The sequence below is a fragment of the Lepidochelys kempii genome, chromosome 2 (genome assembly GCF_965140285.1).
Source record: "Lepidochelys kempii isolate rLepKem1 chromosome 2, rLepKem1.hap1, whole genome shotgun sequence".
Taxonomy (NCBI): Eukaryota; Metazoa; Chordata; order Testudines; family Cheloniidae; genus Lepidochelys; species Lepidochelys kempii.
This window is the reverse complement of record NC_136381.1, coordinates 217636977-217664966: the sequence shown is the minus strand read 5'-3', so window position 1 is coordinate 217664966 and position 27990 is coordinate 217636977. Positions and strand designations below refer to the sequence as shown.

Genomic DNA, 27990 nt, shown 5'->3' with positions numbered 1-27990 from the left:
AAAACCTGGCTGGGATGAAATCGTGAGAGTTGGCGATGCCGTAAAGGCCAGCAGCGGCGCCCGCACAGCTCCAGGAGAAGTCGGGGTCCAAGGGGCTCAGGCGGGGGCGCTGAAGAAAAGAGGCCCCGTTGAGCGGTGTAGCTGTGGGCCCCGCTGAGGGAAGGGCTGCGCCGTGCCTGTGCTCTGGCAAAGCCCAGCCCGCTGCTGGCTCCCGGGGGAACAAGTCAGACCATCGTCAGCGGACTCGACGGTGACTCCCGGGGCTCTCCAGCCCGGCGGGCGCTGCTCCCCGCGGGTCACGGCGCCCAGCAGCACCCGGAGAAGGGGGATTTCTAGCGGGGCTTCCGCTAGAGCAAGCCTGCGAACTGCTCGAGGCGGACAGGGATTGCAACGCGGACCTTCGCACCACAGCAGAGCGGCCCCAGCTTGAGGCCCCCGCCCGGCCTGAGGGGCGGCTGAGAGGTGTCCCCCTCCCCCGCCCGGGCGCTCGCCGCTGGGCCTCAGCCCCGCCCCTACGGACCGTCGGCCCTTAGCCAGGTGCCCCCTGCCCCCTCCTTGCCGCGCCTGCGTGCTGCGCTCGCTGAGGAAGGATCCGGGCTCCGAGCTCGGCGTCGTCGTTTCGCCCACCGCCGGGAGCCGGGCCCTGCCGCGCACGCAGCCCAGTTGCCTCGAGCGAGCCGCCGAGCCCGGCCGCGGAGGTGAGAGGGCGCCGAGCTGGGGCGGCGGCCATCGTCGGTGCTGCCGAGGGGGCGCCGGGCATCCCGGCGGGGCGGCCTAGCGGGGCGGAGCGGCGCGGCCGTGCCGTGCCATCCTGTTGTGGCCTGGGCGGTGGGAGCGGGGCCTGGTGGGCCGGGGTCACTGAGTGCTGCTGGCCGGGGCGGGGGGCGCTGCTGGGGTTGTGCGCCGAGGTGGGATCTGCGGCCCAGGAGCGGTGTTGTCGTGCGGGGGGTTGTGCGCCGGGGTGGGACCGGCCCAGGAGCGGGGTGTGTGTGTGCGCGCGTGTGAGGGGGGGTTGTGGGCCGAGGTGGGACCAACCTCCCAGGAGCGGGGGGTGTGTGGGGGGTTGTGGGCCGAGGTGGGATGTGTGGTCCAATATCAGTATTTCCTTGGGGGGGGGGGGGAGGGTAGGAGTTGTATGGTGAGGTAGGATGGGTGGCGCAGGACCTGGGTGTCGGCGTGTGTGTGCTGAGGTGGGACCTGCGGCCCAGGAGCGGTGTTTGGGGGGGGGGGGGCGACTTGTGTGCTGAGGTGGGATGGATAGCTAAGGCGTGGTGTTGTCATGCTGTGGTTTTGATGTGTGTGTTTTGTGGGGAGGTCTCCACCAGCTGGTTATTTAGGTCTCTGGTGAAATTAAACCTCCTGCTTCCTGCTATGACTGTTGGGGGTTGTGGGATTCAAATGTAAACACGCTATAGGCCCTGTCTGCGTTGAGGGCTGTCTCTCTGTTTTGTCCACACGCCACATAAGTTTCAAGGTCCCAAGTTTCAAGTGTTTTCTTGCAACACTTTTTGCTGTGTACTTAGTGGATAGCTGAAGGCGGGGATTTGACAAGGAGTTTGTTAAAGCTTGTATATTGCACGTCATTAGAGGTGCCCTACCCAGGCTGAACAGACTTGTGAATACCAAGTCATGTCTCTTTTCCTCTTCTACCTTTTATATCTTGGGAGAGTTTGTAATAGTAATTAGTAATCCTCAGCTGATAGAGCAGGCAACTGCAATAAAATGGCTTTTAAAACTGGGTGTATTATCATTTTGTTTGCTTTTTTAGAGTGGCATTTTAATTTTGTGTATAGTAGAGTGAAATAAGAACTCCACCTTTAATTTGTCTTTTAAAAGAAAAGTTGCATCCATTTAGGCCATGTCTATATGTACAGTGGTGCTGCTGGTAAAGACATTAAAAAATGAGCGGCATAAGCTGTGTTGGCGGGAGAAGCTCTTCCACCGACATAGTGCTGTGCATATGAACACCTATGTCAGTGTAACTTGTGTCACTCAGGGGCATGAATAAACCACTTGCTGAGTGACATAAGTTATGCTGATATAGGCTGTAGTGTAGTACTAAGAAGTATTATGTCTAAGGAATTGACTACAAATTAGAAGCCAGGAATTCATGTGTTTAATCTTGGTTCTGACACTGGTTTGCTGTGTAGTTTTGAGATCAGGCAGCTCCACTAATTGCTTTTTTTCTGTATTCTCATCTACAAAATGTTACGGTTTTTTAAATCCCATTGTATTGGGGTATTCAGAATTGATGTTTATAGATTTGAGGTGTAAATATTTAAGTTATAGATGGAATGGTAGTTTTCAGTTACAGTTGGCATTTGAATCTTCTAATTAGTTGCAGTTGTAGAATAACAGTTGCAGGGATTAATCCAGGTCCTCTGGATCTAAAAGTATGGTCCCCTGGGTATGTCTACCTAGAGACTGTGCCTTTCAGCATAGGCAGAGAGACTCACACTTGCTCTGACTGAGCTAGCATTAAAAATAAGTGTGGACCTTGTGGCACAGGTCTGAGGCAGGTGACTGGCCCCATCCACTGCACATGGTGCAATGTCCATGCTGCTATTTTTAGTACAGTACCTCCAGCAGTGCTAGTGTGAGCCTGTCTACCTGCTCTGAGTGGGGGCATGTTTCCAGCTGCAGTGTAGGCAATAACCTCTATTGCCTGACCTAAAGAACTCAGGCTCCAAGGCTCTGGCAGAATCATAAAACTCTCTAAGTGGACTGATGACAACAGAGGGGCAGAGCCATCTTGTGTAATCAGTGAATAATTTAGTGAATTAGAAACTCTTTCTGTGTTTGCTGTCAAATTATTGTAAATTTGTTATTTAAATGGTTTGTGTGAACATATTTCAGTCTATAAATTGTTCACAAACTACTTGCTGCAGCTTGTGCTGTGGATGCTTTCTGTTTACAATATGCTTTGTGTTTTTAGTCATTTGAGTTGTGTGGTATTTCAGCTCCATTATTGGATCATGCCCAGATCCTCAAAGCACATTCAAAATGGTTGAAAGAATACCCATATGAGTAGGTTTCGTTATCATGAATTTTCTTGTGACTAAAACTAGGCGTGTATGAATACTTGCTAAAAACCAACAAAATGGGTCATGAATATTGACACACGTTCATGATTTTTAATTCAAGCAAATGTCTGTGTACACCCAACTGTAATGATGTAGTAATGCTGCTGGGACCATCAGTAAGATATCAGTGTAAGTAATGTATGACCTTTTTCTGTCCTTTCCAGTAGGTTTTACCACCTATTGAAATAATATGAAAAGTCTATACAAAAGGAACGCATGCAAGGTCTCAAAATACTACTTATTCTATATGGGACACCTTATTGTACAATTGCAGGAATGGAGTTCTTTTATATTTTAGATATTTTTTTCTCTAGTACCATAGTGGAAATTAATGGCATGATCCTGCATTTCCTGCTAAAGCAAAATTCCCTTTCGGTTCAATGGGAGCTTTATCTAAATAATTTGTGCAGGATCAAGCTGCACATTAGTGAGTTTTTCAAACTCTGTGGAAGACTGTAATCTAAGTCATGGTAGTAGATGTGCTACCTTGCATTAAAGTTTGATAGTGGTCAGGGTGGATTTGATTTAAATCACTAGTCAGGAAGACTCAATTTAATCATGGTTTTCTACATAAAAGTGCATTTTTGTTGATTGTTATAACCTTAATACATATTCTTCACAACTCTGATAGATGTAGGTTTCATTTTTAGAAGGTACACACTATACATTTTTAAACAGTGATTTATTTTGAAAACTTTTCACATTAGTTTTACAGCTATATCAGAAAATGAAATGGTTGGTTATTTCATTCACCAAAGGTAATTGAAGCAGATATTTATGAAGTCATTGGGAGGTGAACTATCTCCAGTTCAACAGGTTAATCATTAATATTTGGAGGATTTTCTTGCCATGCTGTATTAGGAGGAGAACATCACTGGACAGACATTTAAATTGTTTTATTTAACTAAAACAACGTTGCATATTCTGGATTTTTTTCTTCAATGGCAAACTTATAATATTTTAACACAACAAGCGTATGTCCCTCACTTCTCACATTTATCTCCAGACTTCTTTTTCTTGTGTAGATCTATTCCACCCCCAACAATCTTCTATTCACTGAACTTTTTGAAACTTTGCACTTTTAGAGAGAGGTAAGGGATTGACTCTGTGTATGCAAATTTGCAGAGGGACAATAGAGTTGAGGTCTGGTATTTCTCACCTCTATATATTTATTTATTTAAAACATTTTTTTTTTTTTTGTTAACAAGCATGTTACCTGCGGGGAGACAAATCCTCAGTTTGAGAACTGCAAAACTAAGCATCTCTGATGGTATCTTCTAGACTGAGCACTGAGTCCCATTGATTAGATAGAAAGATTAACCTAAATAATCTATACATAAACTTGTGGAACCCCATAAGACTGGGTCCCTAATGCATGAACTATTGGAACTCATTTACAAAACTTTTCTTAAACATTACATGAATATATTGTCTCATACTATAGAATTAGGATTTATAATCCCTATTCCATGATGAGATATCTTTGAGCTATACTGTATCTTAAAACAATTTTTAGATAGTTTTTTCCCTCAAAGCTTTTTATCAAAAAAATCCGATTTAAATTAAAAAAAAATCAGATTTTTTTTAAACATTAATTTTTATCCACACTGATAGTGGTAGATTATATAATCTTATTACTAGAAAGGTACAGACACTTGAAAATTATTTCACCTTGGAGTCATTTTTTTGCAGTCATAATGCTCCTACTGTTTAGCCTGGAGCATAGCCATACACCCACTATTTAGAGAAGGGGTGGGCAAACTATGGCCCGGGGGCCGCATCCGGCCCTTCAGATGTTTTAATTTAGCCCTCGAGCTCCAGCCAGAGAGCAGGGTCTGGGGTTTGCCCCGCTCCACGCAGCAGCATTTCCCTCTCCCCCTGTCCCCCGGCTCCTATGATTAGGGGCAGCCAGGGGGCTCCACATGCTGCCTCTGACCCAAGCGCCACCCCCACATCTCCCATTGGCCAGCAGTCATGGCCAATGGGAGCTGCAGGGGCGGCACCTGTGGACAGGACAGCACACAGAGCCGCCTGGCCATGCCTCCGCGTAGGAGCCAGAGTGGGGACATGCCGCTGCTTCCGGGAGATGCTTGAAGTAAGCACCACCCGGAGCTTGCACCCCTGACCCCCTCCAGCTCCCCAGCCCTGATCCCGCTCCTGCACCCAGAACTCCTCATTTCTGGCCTCACCTCAGAGCCCACATCCCCAGCCGGAGCCCTCACCCCCTCCCACACCCCAACCCCCAATTTTGTGAGCATTCATGGCCTGCCATACAATTTCCATACCCAGATGTGGCCCTTGGGCCAAAAAGTTTGCCCACCCCTGATTTAGAGGATTATTCCAGTTAGAGGTTGGTACAGAAAGTAGGGACCACCAGCAAGGGCTGAGACTAATGTACTGGCGAGAAGTCCATGCCCTTTTACTCCTCTCCTTGCTCATTAGCTATCTTCCTGTACCGTGCTTGGTGGGGTGTGAGGTAGAGGGATAATATATATCTGCCTCTGTTTTCTAAGTGTGTGAAACTTGAAAACTCCTCTATCCCTAGACTGCAAGAAATTTGAAGTTAATATGCTTTTCCTTTCCATCTAATTTTCAGCCTCCTGATGGATGCAACAGGGAAGTGGAGGGCCTTCACTACTCTACCCCTTTCACTGTTTCCTGGTATTTGCAATGTTTGAGGGTCCCGTAGCACTCTACCAATCTCCTAACCTCTGTTTTTGTATCCTCCACCCCCTTGAATATCTCCCCTGTCTGTCTCAGCTGTTTATAGGGTTCCTGACCAGTATAAGAGTGAAAATGATGCAATTCTTGTCAGTTTCACTCATGCCTATAGGATTCCAGGGATAGCTTTCCATTTCAATCTTCTTCATTAGAAAGCTAGGAGCACCAGTTGGGGGCATTAACACAGTCTGTAGATACAGGAAGATAGCCTTATATATGGAAAGTTTCAGAGTAACAGCCGTGTTAGTCTGTATTCGCAAAAAGAAAAGGAGTACTTGTGGCACCTTAGAGACTAACCAATTTATTTGAGCATGAGCTTTCGTGAGCTACAGCTCACTTCATCAGATGCATGCCGTGGAAACATGGGAGGAGGTATTTTTTCATATTCTCTGTGTATATATAAAGTCTGCTGCAGTTTCCACGGCATGCATCTGATGAAGTGAGCTGTAGCTCACGAAAGCTCATGCTCAAATAAATTGGTTAGTCTCTAAGGTGCCACAAGTACTCCTTTTCTTTATATATGGAAACTGATTTAGAGCCATTTTTGTAATAATAATGGCTAAACATTTAGGTAATAATTAAATGTTAAATTCTGTAGAAAGTGATGTCTTTGGCTCCTGTCTCTTCAAGCAAAGTTCCCTAGTTGCCCCTGGTGAGTGAATTTTCAGGCTTGGAATACAGATTTGTTATGCATTGCTGCAGATAGAGGGCTCAACATTTTATTTTAAAGTTTTTTCCAAAAGCTGTTTTTTAAAAAAGATTAATTAGAAGTATTTTTAAAGTAAGTAATTATAATCTGGATGACATGGTCCACCCAGTCATACAAATGTTAAAGTTGGTCAAAATTGGGGTTTCAACTCTTGTAGTGTTGATTTGAAAAGCAGGCTGAGTAAAAGGCTGTAGATTAAGGGTGCCAAACTGATTTGTTGTAAAGGGCCAAATTCCACATTTGGTTTTCTGTGGGTTGGGGTATAAATTTAGGACTCCATTTTCCCCCTTAATCTACACCATCCCCCACTGATGTCAGTGGGATATTTGGATAGAGATCCTTTTCAGAATCTGGCCTATATGTGAAAACTAAACTTTTAGGTATTTATGTAGTACTTTATTATTCAGCAATGCTGAACAGGAAGCTCTTCTCCCCTTTGTCATGATTTCTGTCTCTGCCATTGTTTTCTCATCTTTCCTTGCCTATATTCTTCTCTTCTGTCTCCTGGGTTATTCCCCTTTACATTTCTTTCCGTGCAGCAGCTCCTAAATCCCACTTTCCTTGGCGTTTGGCTTCACTTCCTTCCTTGTTCTTTTTGCTAAAATGATCAGCACTGAAGTAATTAATGTTGTTGCTGAAATGTTATAATTGAATTTTAGAGTTGATGTCCAGTTAGGATAATAGGGTCTAGGGGCATTCACACTTCTTAGTCGTTGTTACAGGCTATTTGCATACTCAGGCAGATATGACTGCAACAGTTATGCTCAGTTATATTTGGAAACTTTTCCTTTTAGTGCTCCTAGTTGCAAATATTACTTTAAAAAAAAAAAAGTTGCCATTCTGGACGATCTGAACGTTGTGTGCCATATAAATACAATTGTAGGGCTGGGTGGATCCTGCAAGTTATATGTTTGACTTCTCTGCTGTAGAGCTTCAAAGTGACCTCTGTTAATTGTCAGCTGTTCAATTTCGGATTTCATCTTGTTTTATTCTGACTTCATTTTATTATGAATTCCAAATGAATTGGGTTCTTTTAATTCCTAAGCAATGCAGTATTAATAGTGCCTCTTAGGTTTAGCAGAAGACAGTAAACCATTTTTGATTGTTTTTCCTAAAACATACTTCTAACTTTCTCTACCATTAGACATGGGGAAATCCTTTTCTCACCTGCCTTTACATACGTGTAAGGAAGATGGCTATGATGGAGGTACGGCATCTGAAAACATGAGGAATGGATTAGTTCACTCTGAATCCCATAGTGAAGATGGAAGAAATGGGGATGTGTCACAGTTCCCATATGTGGAATTTACAGGAAGAGACAGTGTCACTTGTCCCACTTGCCAGGGAACAGGGAGAATTCCACGTGGTAGGTGTTATAGATAAAATTAAGCATATTTCCTTGTAAATGAAACTAATACCCTGCATCCAATAGCTACAATTCTGTAATTGAAATTTGTTTTTCTCTTCTATTTCTGCACCACCAAGACAGTCAGATTGAGTGCGATGAATCAACATTTTATAAATTACCTTTTTAATATTTGTATCAGAGAAAATCAGTGCAAGACTTTAACCTTGATTTGCTCGTGCTTATGGGCTCTTAACTTTCCTTGTGTCTAGGTGTTTTATCCCTTAACTATTTTGAAATGACTAGGCAGAGTTATACAGAGAGACATTGTATGAGGTCTCTCACTGGAATATACACTGTGATAATTGGAGCCTGCACCCTTAAGAATATTATTTTAATAATGTTCTCACTAACCTTTATTTTTAAAACATGTGATTCAATTCAGAATTCTAACTGTCCATCAAGTATACGATCTTCTGATTTGTTTTTTCTGTTAAATGTTTTCAGCATACATTTCTATTTAACAAAAATGGTCAGATTAGTTTTGTGAAGTAACAATTTTGATGATTGATGTGTAAACTTGTACTTCATCATACATATTGGTCCCAAACATTTAACAATTCTAACTTTGCAGTTTTATACAATAACTTTTTGTCAACAATTATATCAAAGCTCTTCATAACTGGTAAATAGTGTGTAGTTCCCATTTTATAGATGGAGAAATTTAGGCAAGGGTAGGTATAATATGGTCTTTTGACTATGGTAAGGAACTGTCGTACAGAGAGTCTGGCGTAATTCTTGCTTAGACAATCTGTACCTTAAATGATTACACCTCTTAAAATGACCTACAAATACTTGTGAAAAATGGCCTTTACGGAAACTACATTAGCAGATAGAGCATTTTCCTTTTAGATGTCTTTTGCATGTTGTGTTAAAAGCTTTACTTCTCTTTCTCTTTTAAAAAGCAGCCTTTTGTGCCTTTGAGAAGGCTGTTGGACCTCTTTAAATAGTACCATCAATAATTCTCAACATACATTGTATTCTGTTTTTTAAAATCATAATTGAGGGATTCAGCTCTCTGCAGGCTGTTACGCTTTTGTGTATTGTACATACCACAAGAAGAGGTTTTTTTGAAAGCCATGCATTTTGCATGCATTGAATAGTAAACATCAGTTGTGGCTTGGGAAAATCTGTTTAAATAGGTAGTCTGTGTTTCTGGACATAGAATGATTTTCTCCTGTGACTGCATTGTTGGATGCCCCTTGTTACTTCTACTTTCCTTAAAAGAGGATGCCCTTGTCTGTGCATGCTGGAGCTCCTGACAGTATTGCTGCAAAGGTCCTCAAAGGTATATTTGATCAGGAGAGTGAAATAGTTAATGGGACTTCATCATATGGTGGTATTATCCTTTCTACCTGACATTCCTTGGAGATTTTCTTGCTAGCTAGTAGATAATGTGAGAATATGGGCAAAGTCCAATATCTAGTGCTATTGAAATTCAGCATTCTGGTTTAAAAAAATATTCATGCACCTTCAAGTACCCTGGTGTACACTGCTTTGAAAATATAAACACTTTTAAAGTGCTAAGTATTCTCTATCTAGAGCTGTCACAAACTGGTTTTAAGCTGTACCCTTTATTATGCAAAAAGAAAAGGAGTACTTGTGGCACCTTAGAGACTAACCAATTTATTAGAGCATAAGCTTTCGTGAGCTACAGCTCACTTCATCAGATGCATATCGTGGAAACTGCAGCAGACTTTATATATACAGAGAGAATATGAACCAATACCTCCTCCCACCCCACTGTCCTGCTGGTAATAGCTTATCTAAAGTGATTTCCAGCACAAATCCAGGTTTTCTCACCCTCCACCCCCCCCACACAAATTCACTCTCCTGCTGGTGATAGCCCATCCAAAGTGACAACTCTTTACACAATGTGCATGACAATCAAGTTGGGCTATTTCCTGCACAAATCCAGGTTTTCTCACATCCCCCCCCACCCCCATACACACACAAACTCACTCTCCTGCTGGTAATAGCTCATCCAAACTGACCACTCTTCAAGTTTAAATCCAAGTTAAACCAGAACATCGGGGGGGCGGGGGGTAGGAAAAAACAAGAGGAAACAGGCTACCCTGCATAATGACTTAGCCACTCCAAGTCTCTATTTATTGACAGTCTCTATTTATTGACATTGGTCAAACTGGACAGTCTCTACGTAAAAGAATAAATGGACACAAATCAGATGTCAAGAATTATAACATTCATAAACCAGTCGGAGAACACTTCAATCTCTCTGGTCACGCAATCACAGACATGAAGGTCGCTATCTTAAAACAAAAAAACTTCAAATCCAGACTCCAGCGAGAAACTGCTGAATTGGAATTCATTTGCAAATTGGATACTATTAATTTAGGCTTAAATAGAGACTTGGAGTGGCTAAGTTATTATGCAGGGTAGCCTGTTTCCTCTTGTTTTTTCCTACCCCCCCCTCCCCCGATGTTCTGGTTTAACTTGGATTTAAACTTGAAGAGTGGTCAGTTTGGATGAGCTATTACCAGCAGGAGAGTGAGTTTGTGTGTGTATGGGGGTGGGGGGGGATGTGAGAAAACCTGGATTTGTGCAGGAAATAGCCCAACTTGATTGTCATGCACATTGTGTAAAGAGTTGTCACTTTGGATGGGCTATCACCAGCAGGAATCACTTTAGATAAGCTATTACCAGCAGGACAGTGGGGTGGGAGGAGGTATTGGTTCATATTCTCTCTGTATATATAAAGTCTGCTGCAGTTTCCACGATATGCATCTGATGAAGTGAGCTGTAGCTCACGAAAGCTTATGCTCTAATAAATTGGTTAGTCTCTAAGGTGCCACAAGTACTCCTTTTCTTTTTGCGAATACAGACTAACACGGCTGTTACTCTGAACCCTTTATTATGGTGTATTTTACAGAAATGTTCAGCCTCAGTCCTAAAACCAATTCTAGTTAGCCTGGTCAAATGATTAGTAGATGCTCATGTCAAAGCAAAATCCATCTCTTCAGTAGAAGACTTTTTTGATGACACTAGAGTTCTTACTGTGTGTTAGGTAACAGGAGGTACAATCTTAGTGAAGACCAGAAAGTTGTAGTTTTAGATGTTCCCTTTAGGATTTACCCTGACCTTCTAATATGCATGAAAATTATAACTTGTCGTCACTAGCATATTACCATGTGTTAGCTCATCTTTTTTTCCTATAGAAGACACAGCGTTAGGTGTACTAGCCCCATTTTGATCAAATTCTATTTTTGCAAAGTATAATCTTCCTAAAATTACTCTTGCATCTTTAATTTGACAAATTAGTCTTCATTTCCCCTCATAAAAATGTTACTCCTGGGGGAATTCAGCACCACGGTGGACGCACAGAATTCATGTGTCCCACAGAACTTTTTTTTCCACAGAAAATACATTCTGCCCCAGAGGTACTGCAGTTCTGCCTTTCGCCCACCAGAGGACACTGTGGTGCCAGAACAGCCAGCAGCATGAACACAGCCTACTGTTCTGGCACCACAACATCCGCTAGTGGGCAAAAGGCAGAACTGCAACACTTGTGGGTCATAATGTAATTTGGGGGTGGGAGGGGGGAGGAGAAATTCTGTGAGTGCTCAGTGGGGCAGAATTCCCCCAGGAGTAGAAGTTCATCACAGAACCCTGCCTGCGGAGCCAAGTTAGGACAGACAGAGTGGGACACATGGGGCTGCTGGGGCAGGTCAGACTGTTGTTCAGAATGGCTTGGGGGGGGGGGAGACTGGGGCTTGGGCTCAGAGCTAGTGGGGTGACAACGTTGAGCCAGGGGCTGAATGTGAGTGGAAGTGCAAGGCCACATGGGGACTGAAGAGGGGAGGCTGCAGGGATATATGGGGATGGTGGAGGAGACTGCAGAAACCCATGGGGCTGGGGGGTGTGGGGCCGGAGCAGATATGTGTCTGAATGGGAGAGACTTGGGGTCAGCCAGGGTCTGCATGGGGGAGGCTCCCCAACTCCCTAACAGTTTCCCCCACCCCCCAAAAAACCCCTGTTCCGTACTTCTCCCACCCATACCCAGCAACCCTCCAGGTTCACTCCAGGCTCCTTCCTCCTCCCTCAGCTCCTCCATTACCCCTGACTCCCTCAAACCTTTGTAGTGCTTCTGACGGGTGCAAGAAATACAGTTCTGCATTGTAATTTAAATGAATTACTCAAAATTCTGTATTAATATGCCTAGTAAGGAAACTATTTGTCAAAAAAAAATTACCAGATTCTTTTTTTTTTGGTTTGTATTGATATACTTGCTGACAGATATTTAGAAATAAATTACCATAATAATTGAAATGGGCATGATTATATTTTGTCAAAACACCACAATATGCAGAATTTTGAGAATTTTAAAATACTGTGCACAGAATTCTTAATTTTTTGGTGCAGAATTCCCCCAGGAGTAAAATGTTGTTTTGGCATAGAACGGCTGCCACATTCTACTCCAGAGAGAGCTGTATTTCAGTACTGGTTAGAAGTCCTTGTTCAAGTACAGTTTGTGAAGCATTTCAGAATCTTCTGGGAGGAAAGGCTCCAAAACCATTGAAAAAAAAATCATTTTTTAAAAAATAGCAACAAATTTGAAGACAATGTAATTTCCAACTAATATCAGTATCAGTGTAGTGGCTTACATAAACCTAAAAGATTTAATATCATTAGGCATCACATCTGGCCTGTGTCCTTCTGTTTTTGTAGTTTTACAACCATATATTTTTCTCTCCTGTTGCCATGTGAAAGACCCATACAAAGGGCTGTCAAATATTTCAAGTAAACAAATTAAATAGAAATGTTTTTAATCATCCTGTTATGGTAATACTAGGTGTTATGTTAATAGATAACACTTAAGTTGAAGATGTTTCTAATATATAATGTTTGTTTAGTAAATCAAAATAGAAAATTGTTAAACATACCTTTATTCAATTTTTGCATTAGGGTGACTTATTAAACCATTTATTTGGTTTGCATATCTCATACTAAATATTAAAATGTGAACTAATTAACGAAAGTCTGCAATAAAATATTTTCATTAGAACTGGCTAATAGAGTGAACTGGTATTTTAAAATTCAGTCTGCTAGAAAATAAGATTTCAATATAGGTAACAAAATTTTGAATATAGGAGACTATATTTCACAATTGGAATTACGAGCACAACCTACTTGGATTCATGCTTTTGTTAAACTGTAGCAATCATATGGAATTTGTTTCTTGTCTTTTGGCGAAATGCAGCTGTTCAACACAACGCAGAGTAAAAATAAAAGTAGCACTACAATACTTTTTTTCACAAAGTTTGAAGACTATATTTAAACAATCACATGACTATTTTTTTCGGTTTCTCTCAAACAAGAACAAATATTCCAGAATTTTTTCTCAAACCTTTTACCGTGTTTCTAGCTCTTCACACACAGATTTTTGTGCTCTGAGGAAACTTTGTGTGGCTTTGTTTTTGTTTACCCAGTCATGAGTCTATAACTGAAAACTGTGCAGAGAAGAGGCTGTGGGTTCATAAAAAAAAATGTAGAGGTCTGTTGGTGTGGACAGGAAACCAGTGTGCTTCAACTTATTTTAACCTCCCCTTGCAATACCTTATCGCAAAAGCTATGTTTGAGCTGAATGGTGCCGTTAATATTTAGATATCTGTGATTAGGCTCCACACTTTAACCAACTATTGTCACATGCTGTGTTGCTACATCTGCCTTATCTCCTCTCCTGCTGCTTGTACAACTTTCACATTAAATAACCTGCATACTTTCAACTTCTCTTCTATGCAAGTCCTGCTTGTACTTAGTATTCCCATGAGTTCATATAGCATCTAGTGTAATGAGCCCCTAGTTCTGTTTGGTGCTTTTGGTGACTAATGCAATACAAATAATTGTCTTCCAGAGAAACCAGTATTTCGTTTCGCTGCCCTGTCAAAAAATTGCTTCTTAACTTTTTTCTTCTGAGATAAAAGCACATGTCCCTTAATACACCCACAGATTGTTCTGTTACGGGAAATTAAAAGGATTTTTGTGTAGTCTATGAAGAGATGTTCCATACCTAAGGACACTTTCCAAAATGTTGTTTTAATTACTGTCTTTTTTTATTAAAAACAAAAATCCATCATGAGGTGCCATTATATTCTGCTGGAAAATGCTGTTTGCACTGTTTTTGTTTAGAGATAACTAAGTCCACCTAAAGATATTTCTGAAAATTGTTCTTGTATATTTGTAGGGCAGGAAAACCAGCTTGTGGCTCTGATTCCATACAGTGATCAGAGGCTGAGGCCAAGAAGAACGTAAGTTACAGTAAGAATATGAATGTATGAAATGATGAACTTTTCTTTTGCTGATAAATTGCATCACATTTAGCATCAGAATATAGATTTTTTTTTTGTTTTTGTTTAAACCAACTCTCAAAACATTAACAACAGAGCTGCAGGGTAGCACAAAAACTTGTTTTTTAACAAGGTATTTTGTAGCACAGTGCATAATGCAGTACAATATCTTTTGGGCTATAGTTATATTGAATTATTAACATTTTAGACGACTGTGGCTGTATATTGCTTGAGAATCCAGTAGCCTTTACTGTAGACAAAGGGGTGGGCAAACTTATTTTTTGGCATGAGGGCCACATTGGGCTTCTAAAATTGTATGGCGGGCCGGGTAGGGAAGGCTGTGCCTCCCCAAACAGCCTGGTCCCCGCCCCCCTGATTTCCCCCCTCAGAACCACCAACCCATCCAACACTCCCCTGCTCCTTGTCCCCTGACCGCCCCCTCCTGGGTACTCCTGCCCCTAACTGCCCCCCTGGGACCCCATCCCCTATCCAACCCCTCTTGCTCCCTGTCCCCGACTGTCCCGACCCCTATGCATCCACTCCCCCTGGGACTCCCACGCCTATCTAGCCCCCCTCCATGTTCCTGGTCTGCCGACTGTGGGCGCCCCCCGCCCCTGGAACCTCTGCCCCATCCAACTGCCCCCTTGGACTCCTTGCCCCTTATCCAACCCCCTCGCTCCCCGCCCCCTTACCATGCTGCTCCGAGCAGCAGGACTGGCAGCTGCACCTCCTGGCTGGAGCCAGCCACACTGCCGCGCTGCCCAGCAGGAGCTCGCAGCCCCACCGCCCAGAGCGCTGGTGGCACGGTGAACTGAATGAGGCTGCGGGGGAGGGGCTGGGCGCTAGCCTCCCTAGCTGGGAGCTCAAGGGCCAGGCAGGACTGTCCTGCGGGCCGTAGTTTGCCCACCTCTGCTCTAGACAAAGGGCAAAGTAGCTTTTAACCTGAAGGCAAAAGGCCAGATTCGTTGCCGCCATAAGGAGACAGTACTTCACTGTCGCATCTAACTCAGCAGTGAATTTCGCCCACTGTTGTCAAATAAGTCAATTGCTGTTATATATTTCTTTAGATAGTTTCTTGGTCATCCAGTGTCAAGGATCAGTAAACTCATCATTCTGGTCTAGCCTTTTTTGTTGCTGCTTTCTCTATTAAATTTATTAGATCTGCCTATGTGTTAAACCAGTTGAACCTTAGTGATTTTTGATGTATTTTATGATAGTGACCAAAATGTTTTGGATTTTTCTGTAATAGACTTTTATTTTCATGTATAGCAGACATTAGAAATCCTACAATACTTAATTTGGCAACAGTGTAATGTTAGCAATAATAACAATTATTAACAAGTACATGGAAATATTAGTGAATAGAGAGATATTTATAATTCTTTTAGGTTTGTCATCTCTCTGCTAAACCAGTCCCAAGTTCTGATTTCCAACACTAATGTGTTTTACTGAAGCTGTAGCTTTTTTTAAAAATGTACTCATTTATTTGCAAGTATACCACTCATTTTATAATACTGAAAAATGGCGATACCATTTTTATAGGGATGTGAAAATTGTCACATTCTACAACTTTAATTGTGAGGACTTGAAGATTATACTGTGAGGTTAAGAATCATCTAGATATGGTACAATGGTAGGTCAGTTCTGAAGAATTGTTTATTGTCCAAAACTTGGAACAAATTTGCAGTTTTATAAAGCCGTATTACAAGGCTTTATTTCATAGGGTTTGCTTTTTTTCCCAAGAAACCAAAAGTCACAGTTCTTAGTTAAACAGACATTTAAGCAAACTAGTAGCATTACTATTTAGCTTTAGTATAAAATATTTTTTCCTGTAAGATAAGGTGCCTTGAAAGGCATATGGGAGCCTCATTCTCATATATGACAATATTTCAGAATTTGATTTCCTTGCTCTCTCAGTTCTGAGGGTTCTATTTCAAATTAAGAGTATTTTTTGATTGAGGTCTTTTTCTTAAATTGGGCTCCAGAATAAGGTTAAAAATTTTAGACCAGAGTATCCATATCTGTTGAAGTTTGAGTCACTAATTACATCAATTACTTCCATAATTGAACTCTACTTGAAAGCAAAATTAACCTATACGCCAATATTTTTCTTAAATATAATATGCAGTTTAATTGCTCTCAGCTTAAATGGAATTTAAGGAGTTAGAGTGAAAGATTGAGACAGACTGGATTAAATATCTTGATTTTACAGAGGAATGCTTATATACTTAAAAAGAAAATAAACTATAGGAAAAGAGCGGTTTGAATTTTATAACAAATCACTTTTGTTGGTAATATCACTAGATTAACAGGTTTTTTTCGTTTTTTTTGTTTTGTTTTTCCAGAAAACTTTATGTGACTGCTTCTGTAATTGTATGCTTACTCCTTTCTGGGCTGGCTGTATTCTTCTTATTTCCTCGTTCCATCGATGTCGAATACATTGGAGTGAAGTCCGTATATGTCAGTTATGAAACAAGTAGGCGCATAATATATCTAAATATTACGGTAAGACAATCTGAACATTGTGGTAAAGTGAACAGTAAACTTGTGTAAATAGTTTCCCCTTAAAACACAATGTATGGATCCAGTCAAAAATGCTTTATTATATAGAATTTTACTAGGCACATAATGTATATCATTTATTTGTAAGCATTATGACAATGTTTACCCCAACGGGATTTTATGTGGATTATAAAAATAGTGACAACTGTTCAGGTGGTCAAATTCTCTCTCCAGTTTGCATACTCATGGGCTGCTACCCTCAGTTTACTGTGAGACTTTCATCTGGTCTGGATCTTTGGGGAACAGTAGAGGTCTTACAGTGTGACTTAGAGGTAGAAGCTGGGATTTTTCCTGATCTGCTTTGGGAGGGTGTGCCAGGATTCTAGGTCTACTATTCAGAAAGATATGCCTTCCTTAAGTCTATACCTGTACTTCACTAAAAATAATATACAAGGTGATTGCAACTGTTGAGGTGGATACCTCTTAAAATGTGGCCACCTAAAATGTAAGTATCGTAAGTGTTTAGAACCAGCATGCTGAATTGGATAGAGTAGTGAACAGGGATGGCTCTAAATAATTTGGTGCAAAGGTGGCAGCATGCTGGAAGGAGGCTAAGAAAAGGGGCTACTCTGTGGATACAATAGCTAAATGCTCCCCATGTAGTGTATGCATTACAGATCCACGTTCTCCTGTGAACTGGGAAAGTAGATTCAGTTTTCCTTTCTCTCACAAATCTTCATGGAGTTGGAATCTTTGCTGAAAACCCAGTTGTTCATTTTATGTGAACAGAAGTGAATTTCCTGTTACGGCCTGCATAAATTAATGAGCTGACAGATATTGCAAGGGAGAAAATTGGGTATACTTCTACCACACTCACATTCTTGCCATTTAAGACCTTGTTTATCCTATAAGAAATGAGATTTAGTAAAAATATTAATTAACATTTGTGAAAACACCACTGTCTCTGCCTTCACCAGATGCTACCTAGTGTTTTAAAACATGTTTTAACATGTTGGTTCTCAGTACAAATTTTTTGGTGGACTCGGAGTGTGGCCACCAACTTTGGCTGGTAGCCGCTCTCATATTTTTTTCCCCTAAAGTACTTGATTAGCTTTAGGAAAAACAAATAAATATGCACATATACATGTCCAAATCCTTGTAATTTATTTAAAAATATCACTTTTCACAGCAGCCTTACTCAGCCCTGGCAAGTCTGGGGACAAATTAAACCTGGGTTGGGGTGATGGGATGGGTGAGTGGCTGGGGGAGGCAGGCAGGGGCTGGAACCTGAAGCCCTGTGGTCGGCTCCCAAAGCCCCACGGCCAGGGGACAGAGCCCGGGGTTAGAGCCTGAAGCAATGAGGCTGGAGCAACAGGCCTGCTGCTGCCCTGTCCAAAGTCTAGCTGAAGCCCAAAGTCTAGCCCCATCACCCCGGGAAAGCGGGGAACTCACCAATTGCCTGCTCCTCCTCCAGTGTTGTGCCCCAGGTGTCTCCAGAGCGGGGCAAGGCCCAACCCCTGCTGGCAGCCCCAGTAACCAACAACAGTGCAGTCCATCCAGGAGCAACAGGGAAGGGCCGCTATTTTGCCACTTCCTCTCGCTCCCACCCCTCCATCACAGCTGAGGAGGTTGTGGCCGCAAGAAAAGCCCCTGATGGCTGCATTTGAGAAACACTGTAACTGTTTAGATAATATGTTTAGAAAAGTATGCAGAGTTAGATAGATAAAGCAAAAGATAATTTATACAACTATTTCACTTTGATATGAGACACTTTAATGTCTTCTACTCAACAATTTTCAAAATGGTTATTTTTCAAGAAACTCATGATGGGCAATTCTAAAGTTCTCTTTTTATTTTATTTTATTTTATTTTATGGCAGAACACCCTAAATATAACAAACAACAATTATTATTCTGTTGAAGTGGCAAACGTTACAGCCCAAGTTCAGTTTTCAAAAACGGTTATCGGGAAGGCCCGGCTAAACAATATCACCAACATTGGTCCACTGGATATGAAGCAGGTAAATGTGGATATGTTTTTGAAATGAGCCATATTTGATCTTGTGTTTTCTGATCATTTCATTGAATTATTGTTGGGGTCTTTTTCCAGATTGATTATATGGTGCCCACAGTCATACAGGATGAAATGAGCTACATGTTGTAAGTGTTTGACTTTTAAAATACGTGTGTGTGTGTATACAACATTGTACTAATGATGCTATATATGGTGCCCACTAAAAACTAACATTTACCACATTGCTGTACTTGTGCTATATTTGGATTAGGAATTACTAAATATACAGTAGTAAAGCAAATACTGCTTTTTTATGAATGGTAGACAGGAACATGGGCATTGCTGTAGTCAATCAGACCACTGGTTCATCTACTTTAGTTTCCTGTCTCTAGCATTAGCCAGCACCCAGTGCTTCAGAGAAGGGTGCCAGAATTCTTGTAATGGACTAATTTACAGTAATCTGCTCCAAGAAAAGGTTTTTTTCCTAACTAACTGTCTGGCTGGGAGTTGATTTATGATGCAAACATGAGGGATTATATCCCTTATATTTATCCTCTTTGGACTATGGATGTCACTACGGATGTACAATGGTGTAATTCCTGTGGTTGCAATTGAGGAGACAATTTATAAGCATTTGTTCATTTATAACTTCAAAAAAGAAATGTATTTGGGTTGAAATTTCAGTTGAATTTTGTAGTTTGGTAAAACTTAACTCTGCCATTTTTGTTACCATAATATGAAGAATCTTTTGTCCATGAACATCTTTCAGATGAGCTTTTTGTATTTAATTCATACACAGTCAAAAAAAGTTTCAATTTGATACAACTGTAGACACCAATTGCAGGGTCTAAGCCATAGTACTCAATGAGAACTAGTGTCTTGGTATGTTTGGAGAAAATTTAAAAAAAATATTGCTAATAAACATTAGAATAAATGTGAAATTAGCTTACAAATGCTTAAACACTTGTATTTTCTGAACTTTTTAAAAGAATACATACAAGTCTAATGATTCAAATACATAACTTAGCTCGGAATCTTACTGCCATAATTATTGTTCATGTTTCTTAATGTCCAAATTTAAAATGGGTGGGCACAAAGAGTTAATCAAAAAAGCCTGCCAACCTTGTTGACTCTTTCCCTTGCAACTTTGCACCAGGAGTCCGGCAGAAATCTTAGGCTAGCTACACTACAGAGCTTACAGTGGTACAGCAGCATCGCTGCTAGTGGAGGTACTCTAAGCTGAAGGGAGAGAGCTCTCCCTTTGACTTAAGGCCTGGCTACACTGGAAACTTCAAAGCGCTGTGGTGGGAGCGCTCCCGCAGCAGCGCTTTGAAGTGCGAGTGTGGTCGCGCGTGAGCGCTGGGAGAGAGGTCTCCCAGCGCTCCTGGTAGTCCACCTCCACGAGGGGATAAGCTCCGAGTGCTGGGAGCCCGGCTCCCAGCGCTGGGAGCCCATCTACACTAGCTCTTTAAAGCACTCAGACTTGCTGCGCTCAGGGTGGTGATTTTTTTCACACCCCTGAGCCAGCAAGTTAGAGTGCTATAAAATGTAAGTGTAGACAAGCCCTTAGTTACTTTAGCCCCCACAAGCAGTGGTAGCTGTATCAGCAGGAGAAGCCCTCCCGCCGACATAGCTCTGTCCACACCAGAGCTTAGGTCGGTGTAACTTGTGTAGCTCAGGCGAGCAGTTTATTCGCACCCCTAAGTGACATAACTTATACTGACTTAAGCTGTAGTGTGAACGTAGCCTTAGTGATGTGTTGAGGCTTTTCTGTTGTGCTTTCTTTGCCCATATCTTGAGATTTAAATTGAACTATTGGTTACAGAGCCCAGCTATCCCCTGCTTGAAATTTAAATTTAAATTGCAAGCCTATGACTAAACATTTGTTGTTAAAATACAGTCTTTCCCTTTCCTCACTTTAAAAAGCAGTTAACAGGAAAAAAAAAAATCTACAATTATATAGAATGACTTTTTGCATGTAAACTTAAAAAGGGATTTGTGTGTAGAGAAGATGCCAATATGCTCTATTTGTAGCAACTTTTTACTAAAAATATTTTATAGTTAATTTACATTAATAGCAGCTCTTCATACTTAGTTTTCTTTAAAGACCAAGGAGCACATAAATATCCTCTCTATTAGAATTTTAGTTATTTAAAAAGTATTTTAGCTTGTTAAATCTTACCACTTGATTAGTCTAATTCTGGTTTTGTTATTTCAGTGATTACTGTACCTTGCCATCTATTAAAGTGCATAACATAGTAGTCATGATGCAGTAAGTATGGATCACTTGTATTTGTGCATAAAAGTAATTAGTGAAGCCATTCAGTGTATTTGAAAAAAATTTCATCTACAGTGTTCTTAAATATGGGGGTAAATATATTCTATGTAAAATGAATAAACATTCTAATTTATAATGTGTTAAAATTACTAAATGGGTCATCGTTCCTTTGTATGATTCAGCTTCTAAGAAATTATTTGCTGTGTAAATGTGATCTTGCCTTAACATGGAGCCTGGAAGGGTGATGAAACTTGCACAGCCAATGCCAGTGCTCTGTCTGCTCTGTGACCGGAGACCTTTTGTCTCCAGGACCATTGGTCTGATAAGTCATATTTGCTAAATTAGTTTTTAAGAAAGCCTTTAAAATAAGTTATGCTCACTTGCAGGCAGGGTTATAGTATTTTTTTTTTAATTTTAAAAATTACGAAAGTCTCACTGGGTTTTATAGTTTAAACCTGAAACTGTCCCTTACCCATCTCTTCTCCACCTGTATACATTGTCTCTGTTTTCAAGCTTGCTGCCAGTTTCTTGTGTTGGTGTGAAGACCAGAGGTGTTGAATATTTGGATGGTTTGGATGTAAATATTTACCTTTCCTTTGCACCCAGATAATAAAAAAATAGATCAAAGTTTGGGCTTTTACACTTTGTCTTAATAACATTGAATACAGTCCATCATGACTATTTTTAAAACACAAAACTCAACAGGATATGCTAGGAGTGTGTTTTATGGATCAGATCTTCAGCTAGGGTAAATTGATACCGCTTCATTGGTTTCACCATCCTCTCCAAGTATAGTGTAGTCACGTATAATAGTAGCTCTGGTCATGTAGTACAATATTAACTTTTAATTAAAATTTAGCTAGCCACTAATGTGAAATAAAAATTGCTTATATTTATATAAACTGTTTTAAAATTTTTTTGAAGAAAATGTATATCTGATTTAAAATACTGATCATCTCACAAATTCCTTTTCTGTAGCCTTTACAAACCAAACGTCTCTTCTCTTTTTGTCTGTATTTAAGAGTGACAGTGACGACCTCTTACTTTGGCCACTCTGAACAAATATCCCAGGAGAGATACCAGTATGTAGACTGTGGTGGAAACACGACTTATCAAATGGGCCAGTCAGAATATCTAAACGTACTTCGACCTCCACAGTAAAAGTGGCGGAGTGGATGATGCAGGAAGAAAAAGATGGCTGTTGTTGCTGCCAGACTTCGTCTTAGTAGAAACGTTGATCAGGTTTGCTACTATTTAAAAGGGGTGTGTGTGTGTGTAAAGTTTAGCAACCCTGAAGGGTCTGTTCGCTTACAATACGATCTGCGGGAGGAGGAAAAGTGCAAAATGTATATAGCCACAATTGTTGAACAGTGTATTTCCCCTTCTGTTTACTTATATGATATGTAGATATTTCTGTCGGATTGTTTCATTACAAAAAATGCATCTTAAATTTTTAGACAGAGAGCTTGGATTATTGCCTACAGCACAATGTGGCTATAAGATTTTTAAAGTAAATGTGCATATATTTAGTTGTATAGATGAAACAATGTCACTAAGGAACATTTGTGAGAGAGGAATAAATATATAAGCTAAAAGTTATTTACTGAGAAATGAAACTATAACACAGTAGTACAGATCAAGGCTTCTATTTAAGTCACCGGTTTCCTTTAGAGTGTCTGGATATGTCTTGCATATGTGGTAACTTGAGAATGCATTAGTAAACTTACGACAATACAGCTTTCTTTGTATAGGAATTCTGTTTTAGATATGCTTCCGTTACAGGTTAACTGCTTGATTTATCCCCCCCCGCCCCCCCCCCCCCCCCCCGCCCACACACACACTCCTTAAGCACAAACAAAACTGTTATTGACTTGAATGAAAGTTTTTGTTTTCCTTGAATGTGGAATTTTGGATCTGGTGTTAAGTTGGCTACTGTTCATTTGTTTTTGTTTCTACCTCCTCTCTGCCCGTGTCCCAGGATGGGAAGTTATGGAAAATGTTCATTACATTCATATTTTTAAAAATGAATCATGCATATGACACAAATTCATGACTGCTTTGCAAAATTCATCACTTAGTTAAAGAATGTTGAAGTCTCTATTGGATAATGAAAAATATAAAATGCATAAAGTTACCATTCCCCTCCCCCCCCCCTTTTTTTTTGTAGTAGTAGTTTGGTGTACAAGTGTATCACTTTCAAGTTTACACGGAATCACTTAAACAGTATACATAGGAAATCTAGATTTGGCTTTTGGGCAGCTAAGTGTAAACTGAAAATATAACTAATCATAATTGCTTTGAAATATAAAGAATGTGTACCTAAACTACTTGTCAGTGTTAACATCTCTCTCGACTGAATAAGCAGTAGTTGCCCAAATCCTCTTGAGCTGTCACACTTCACATTATGAGATTGGAGAGTGACTTTTTTATTTATTTATTTATTTTAAAGTGCAAGTACCTATGCAAACACTAAACTACAAGAACTCAGATGTGGCTACTTTCTGATAACAAACCAAAATAGTCCTGAGTAAATGTTTTCAGTGTCACTGAATGCCAGGTATAATTGGCCGCAGAACTGTGTGCTTGTGCATTTCACCTTATGAGGAACATAATTTAATTTATGTTTAATCTTAACATTTCTTTGATTTTTGGAGACTACTTTTAATGTCTTTAAAACACTTTTTTGTTCTTTTACTTCAATCCAAATAATGTCTTCAGTTTAGTTAAAAGAATCCTGATTTAGTTAGTTCTAAATTGGATAACGACAGGTTAATGTATACTGTGCTATTGAGTGGTTAGATTGTTAAATTAAAATGAACAGTATTTTTAAATAACAGGTACTGCCGCTTTAATGCTTCCATATCTTTCTAACATAGGATATTAGAAATACGAATCCAGTTCATTGGCAGTAGTGTTATATTCTAAAGGTAACTTTTCAGTTAAGAAATAGTCTGAAAGTTTAAAAATGTAATTTTGTTTTTTGTTCTTCACATTTTTTGTTATATGGAGCTAAACGTCACAATTTAATTTAAAAAAAAAAAGAAAAAGAAAAAGTTACTCTGCTATAAGTGACGGTCCTGCTAAGGGTTCTGCATGGGTGCGAAGGTGTGCCTGCCTATATCTCTTTGCGTTATTGGACTCTAAATCATCACAATTCTGTAAAATAGTGCTGGTCAGTTCACACTGAACCAGAAGACACAATGCTGGCATTTCAACACCAAGTTACTTTTGCTGCCTTAAAAATATTTTTGGTTGTGGGTTGTAAACTCGAAAAATGGTGTAAAATCCGAATCAAAAAAGTTTTACTGAACTTAATATAACCTAGTGCTCTTATATACATAAACATTTAGTTGCAAATGCCCAGTCTTTGACCATGGCTGGCAGTAACAAAGCATGCCTGGGGTGGAGGTTGGTGATTGGTGATACTAAGATGGCTGTGTGCGGAGCTTGTACCAGTATTTGTGTGGAGCAGCTAACTGCTGACAGTTAAAAAGGGCTGATTTCTCAGCCAGTGACTGGGATATAGAGAGGCTCTGGCCAGGCCCCTGTGCCAGCAGCAGAGAGTAGTGTGTGGTAAGAGTTACCACCTCTAGAGCACTTTGCCACTGCAGGATCTCCCTAAATCATGGTTTATTTCTTTCTGGATCTGGCCATGCCAGATTTAAGGCTACAACCTGCCAATGATACAGTGCAAAACATTCCGTGAGCAAAACTGTGGGTTCAGAAATAGACTGAAACTCTTAATCAATTTTACTTCTACATAAGCTTCTTGGTATTGGCTATTTTGAGAAAATGATCCATTAATAAAATGTGTCTTTCTGTGAACAGTGCTGTCAGTGGTAATACATCTGTGTAAAAGCTAGTTACTTTCCTTAGGCTAGTCCAGCTAAGAAACTTTTGGTTCAAGATGACAAAAATGTAGAGTTCTTCATGGACTTGATTCTGAAAAAGGATCTACCTGAGTGTATGATAGGGGCTAATGAGCGAGTTATTATGCAGAATCAGGGCCTGAAATAGTACAAGAAACGTAGGTTGGAAAGCATTCTCTTTTCATAGAAGCCCCAAAAGCTACTAATTAGGTCCATAGTGAAGCATATCCTTGTATAATTTGGTTTGTAAAATGCTGATTTATTTGGCCACAAAGTCTCTGAGGAGATGATATGCAATTTAAATTAAGGTGCTTACTTTGTATCCATTGGAATGTGTTAGCTTGGAAATGACTCTGGAACTGCGATGTGGGGGTGAAGGGAGAGGCTAATATAAATGTATACTAGAACAGCTGATACCAGATGTATTTGGTTAAAAATGACCCATACACTTACTCTTAACTGGATTGATCTCTTCTTCTTAAGGCTCATTTATGTTGTTACATGTATTTAACTTTTTAAAGAGAAATTCAGATTATACTGAAAATCCACTCTTTTAATCCCAACTGTTTGGTTGCACTTGAGGAAACCTAGAAATTAGTCCTAATTCTCTTGAGCTGAGGAAGATGAATATCCTAACTACAACTTGGACTCCCCACTCTCCCAAAATGTTTGTGTAATTTTCTTGTAACTTATTTGTAACTTGGTGCTATAATGTAAGACGTTTTCTTTTTAAAGTTGCACTGTTGTAATGCAAACAATATCTCTGGTATAGTTTGTCACTTGCATTTTCTTAGTTTTTATTCTGTAGCAGATCTGTTGCACTCTAAAATAGAAACTCTATTGAAATATGACTGGGATGATGTAAGCTTCCTAGGGCAGTGATCACCTCTTTATTCTGTGATTGTACAGCACCTAGCACAGAGCAGTCCTGGTCAAATACCAGGATCCCGGGCACTATGGTAATACAAATAATAAATTATGTGCAGTTATGACATTAAACAGAAAATGTGCTTTTAAAACATAACTGTCAAATATATTCATTGTTAGAAAACTAAAAGCTTAATTTATGCTGTGGTAAACTGCATGGCATGTTAGGTCAATAAGCTACTAGACACTTTGATCTGTTTCTAACTAGAAAAATTGAACCTGTTTAATTTAAAATGTTTAAAAAAAGAAAAAAGTATTCTACAAACACTGGAGATCTGCTGCTTGAATACACACTAGAGGAATTCCAAAGGCAACTTTTGTTCTGAAAGACAGAGCCCATGATACATTGTTACTCATGAATTGTGGGAAAAAAATGCCTTCCAGATGTTCCACCACATTTGTAACTTGTTTCTTCATCTGGAGACTCTTTGGTAGAAGATTGCATAATTTTTAAAAATTGTAATGTGGAGGTCAGTGTGCTTTAATAATTTGCTATGCAGTATAGTTTGACAGTTTTAATGCACTTCTGATGTGTGTATTACCTTAATATTAACATTGCTGTTATATTTAGCAACTTTATTTTAACACACACACTGATCAACTTTGATACAAACTGTCCTTGAAATTCTCCAAGTGAGTAATCTGCTAAATAGTAGTATAATTCAAAACATTGTTTTTGTTTTTTACTGTACAGTGACTAGAGCAGACTACTTACCAGCGAGGCTTTACATTTTCATCATGGACTTAGTGCTACCAGCTGATTACTGAAATATGTCCTTGGAAAGGGTGAAATGATTGAGATGTTTGGAGGTGGTGTGTTGAGTGTTACAGGCAAAATGTTTTTAGTTGCCGTTGTTAAAAGCTGAAAAATATAACATGAAGTTCTCTTAAATGTGTGTAACAAGTCTATAACCAGAAAACATTTTGTAAGTTTTGTCTGCCAATAACCTGGCACCTGACTCCACAACCCATTTATTATGTGTATATTCCTGTTAACTTCAGTGGGACTAGTTAATGTGCAAGAGTTAATTACATAGTAAGGTTTTCAGGATCAGGCCCTTGGTTGACACTTGTAGTAGTTTGGATTATTTTTTACTTAAATTATGACATGTCTGGCAACACTTTAAGATATATTCCTTTTCTAGAAGGGGAAACCTACCTTCTTTAAACTGTATTAATCAGAAATGTGTTGGGATAATAAGTAACTAATAGACTTTTTATTCAGCATGTTAAAAACATGAATTTAGTGTGATAAGAGGTCTAAAGGTAATAGTATTCATTATTTAGAATGATTTTTAGGTCAGTCTTGAACTGTCTTGCTCACTGGAATGGTAACAACTAGATGCATTACAAAAACATCATACACTGTTTCATTTGGGAAACCCTTAAACCCTAATTTAGTTAATTGGTTATACTGACAGGGTAAGAAATAGTAGTTTTTTTTCTGCTGGCCATGGAATTCTATTCTTGTATGGGCCTGCTTGGGACATGGATGTACTTAAGATTATCAAGAACCCATCATTATCTGTCAGAAACAGTTCTTAATTGGTAAGAAATGTGGAGAGCAGAGAACAAGCCCCAGTGTGTGGGATCTGTGAATACCAGAAAGTATTCCCTAGCCTGGATTAAAATGCTGGGTCACTGCTTTAGGTATTGGTAGTGCACCGGTAACTATACTGCCATTTGTCATGGTTGATGATGGGGAACAAGTCTGCAGTTTTGGTGTAGTTGTCTATTGGACATTAAAGATTTTACATTATCTATTAATTAAGCCACTTAATTACTGAGTCCTTTAATTTTGTTTTAATAAGTAATTTTCCACCAATTTAACCACTATTAGTGTTCATTGTACAGAAAATGCATATTGCTAAATATATGTATAGAGATGCTAATAGGTGATAACTATTTTTGTAATATAGAAGCTGTAACTGTTGCTTTTGTAATTGTGTGGCAAATATAATCTGTTTGCATTCAGTTGATCAAGCATGGTAAATCTTTCATATGTCAGTGTATTTGGACATGCATCAGTTGTCTTAAAATGTTAGTAAACTGAGGGGAATATTAAGTTATATCACTATTTGTGTTTAAAGTTCTGAAAGGGACTTCATAATGGGAATTTTAAAAGGAATTGTGCACTCGTGGAAAGAATGCTATTAAAAGTTAATTTTTGAAAGTAAA

At 39.9% G+C, this 27990-nt stretch overlaps 1 protein-coding gene across 4 annotated transcripts; it reads left to right on the top strand.

The window, feature by feature from the left end:
• The first annotated feature begins 28 nt into the window (after positions 1-28).
• Positions 29-27990, top strand: TMEM106B (transmembrane protein 106B). Of its 4 annotated transcripts, XR_012157544.2 has the most exons (11): positions 29-698; positions 5680-5744; positions 7658-7879; positions 14121-14184; positions 16569-16728; positions 18605-18745; positions 18835-18884; positions 20957-21010; positions 22039-22258; positions 23893-23943; positions 26507-27990. XR_012157544.2 is itself a non-coding variant. In XM_073333839.2 (9 exons), exons 2-9 carry the CDS (start codon positions 5687-5689, stop codon positions 22175-22177), a joined length of 888 nt encoding a protein of 295 aa, XP_073189940.1. In that variant the 5' UTR covers positions 29-698; positions 5680-5686; the 3' UTR covers positions 22178-23340. The 4 variants fall into 4 exon arrangements, 2 of the variants coding, with proteins under 2 accessions (XP_073189940.1, XP_073189941.1); XR_012157545.2 differs by lacking the exon at positions 23893-23943; XM_073333839.2 differs by lacking the exons at positions 23893-23943; positions 26507-27990 and having other exon boundaries at positions 22039-23340.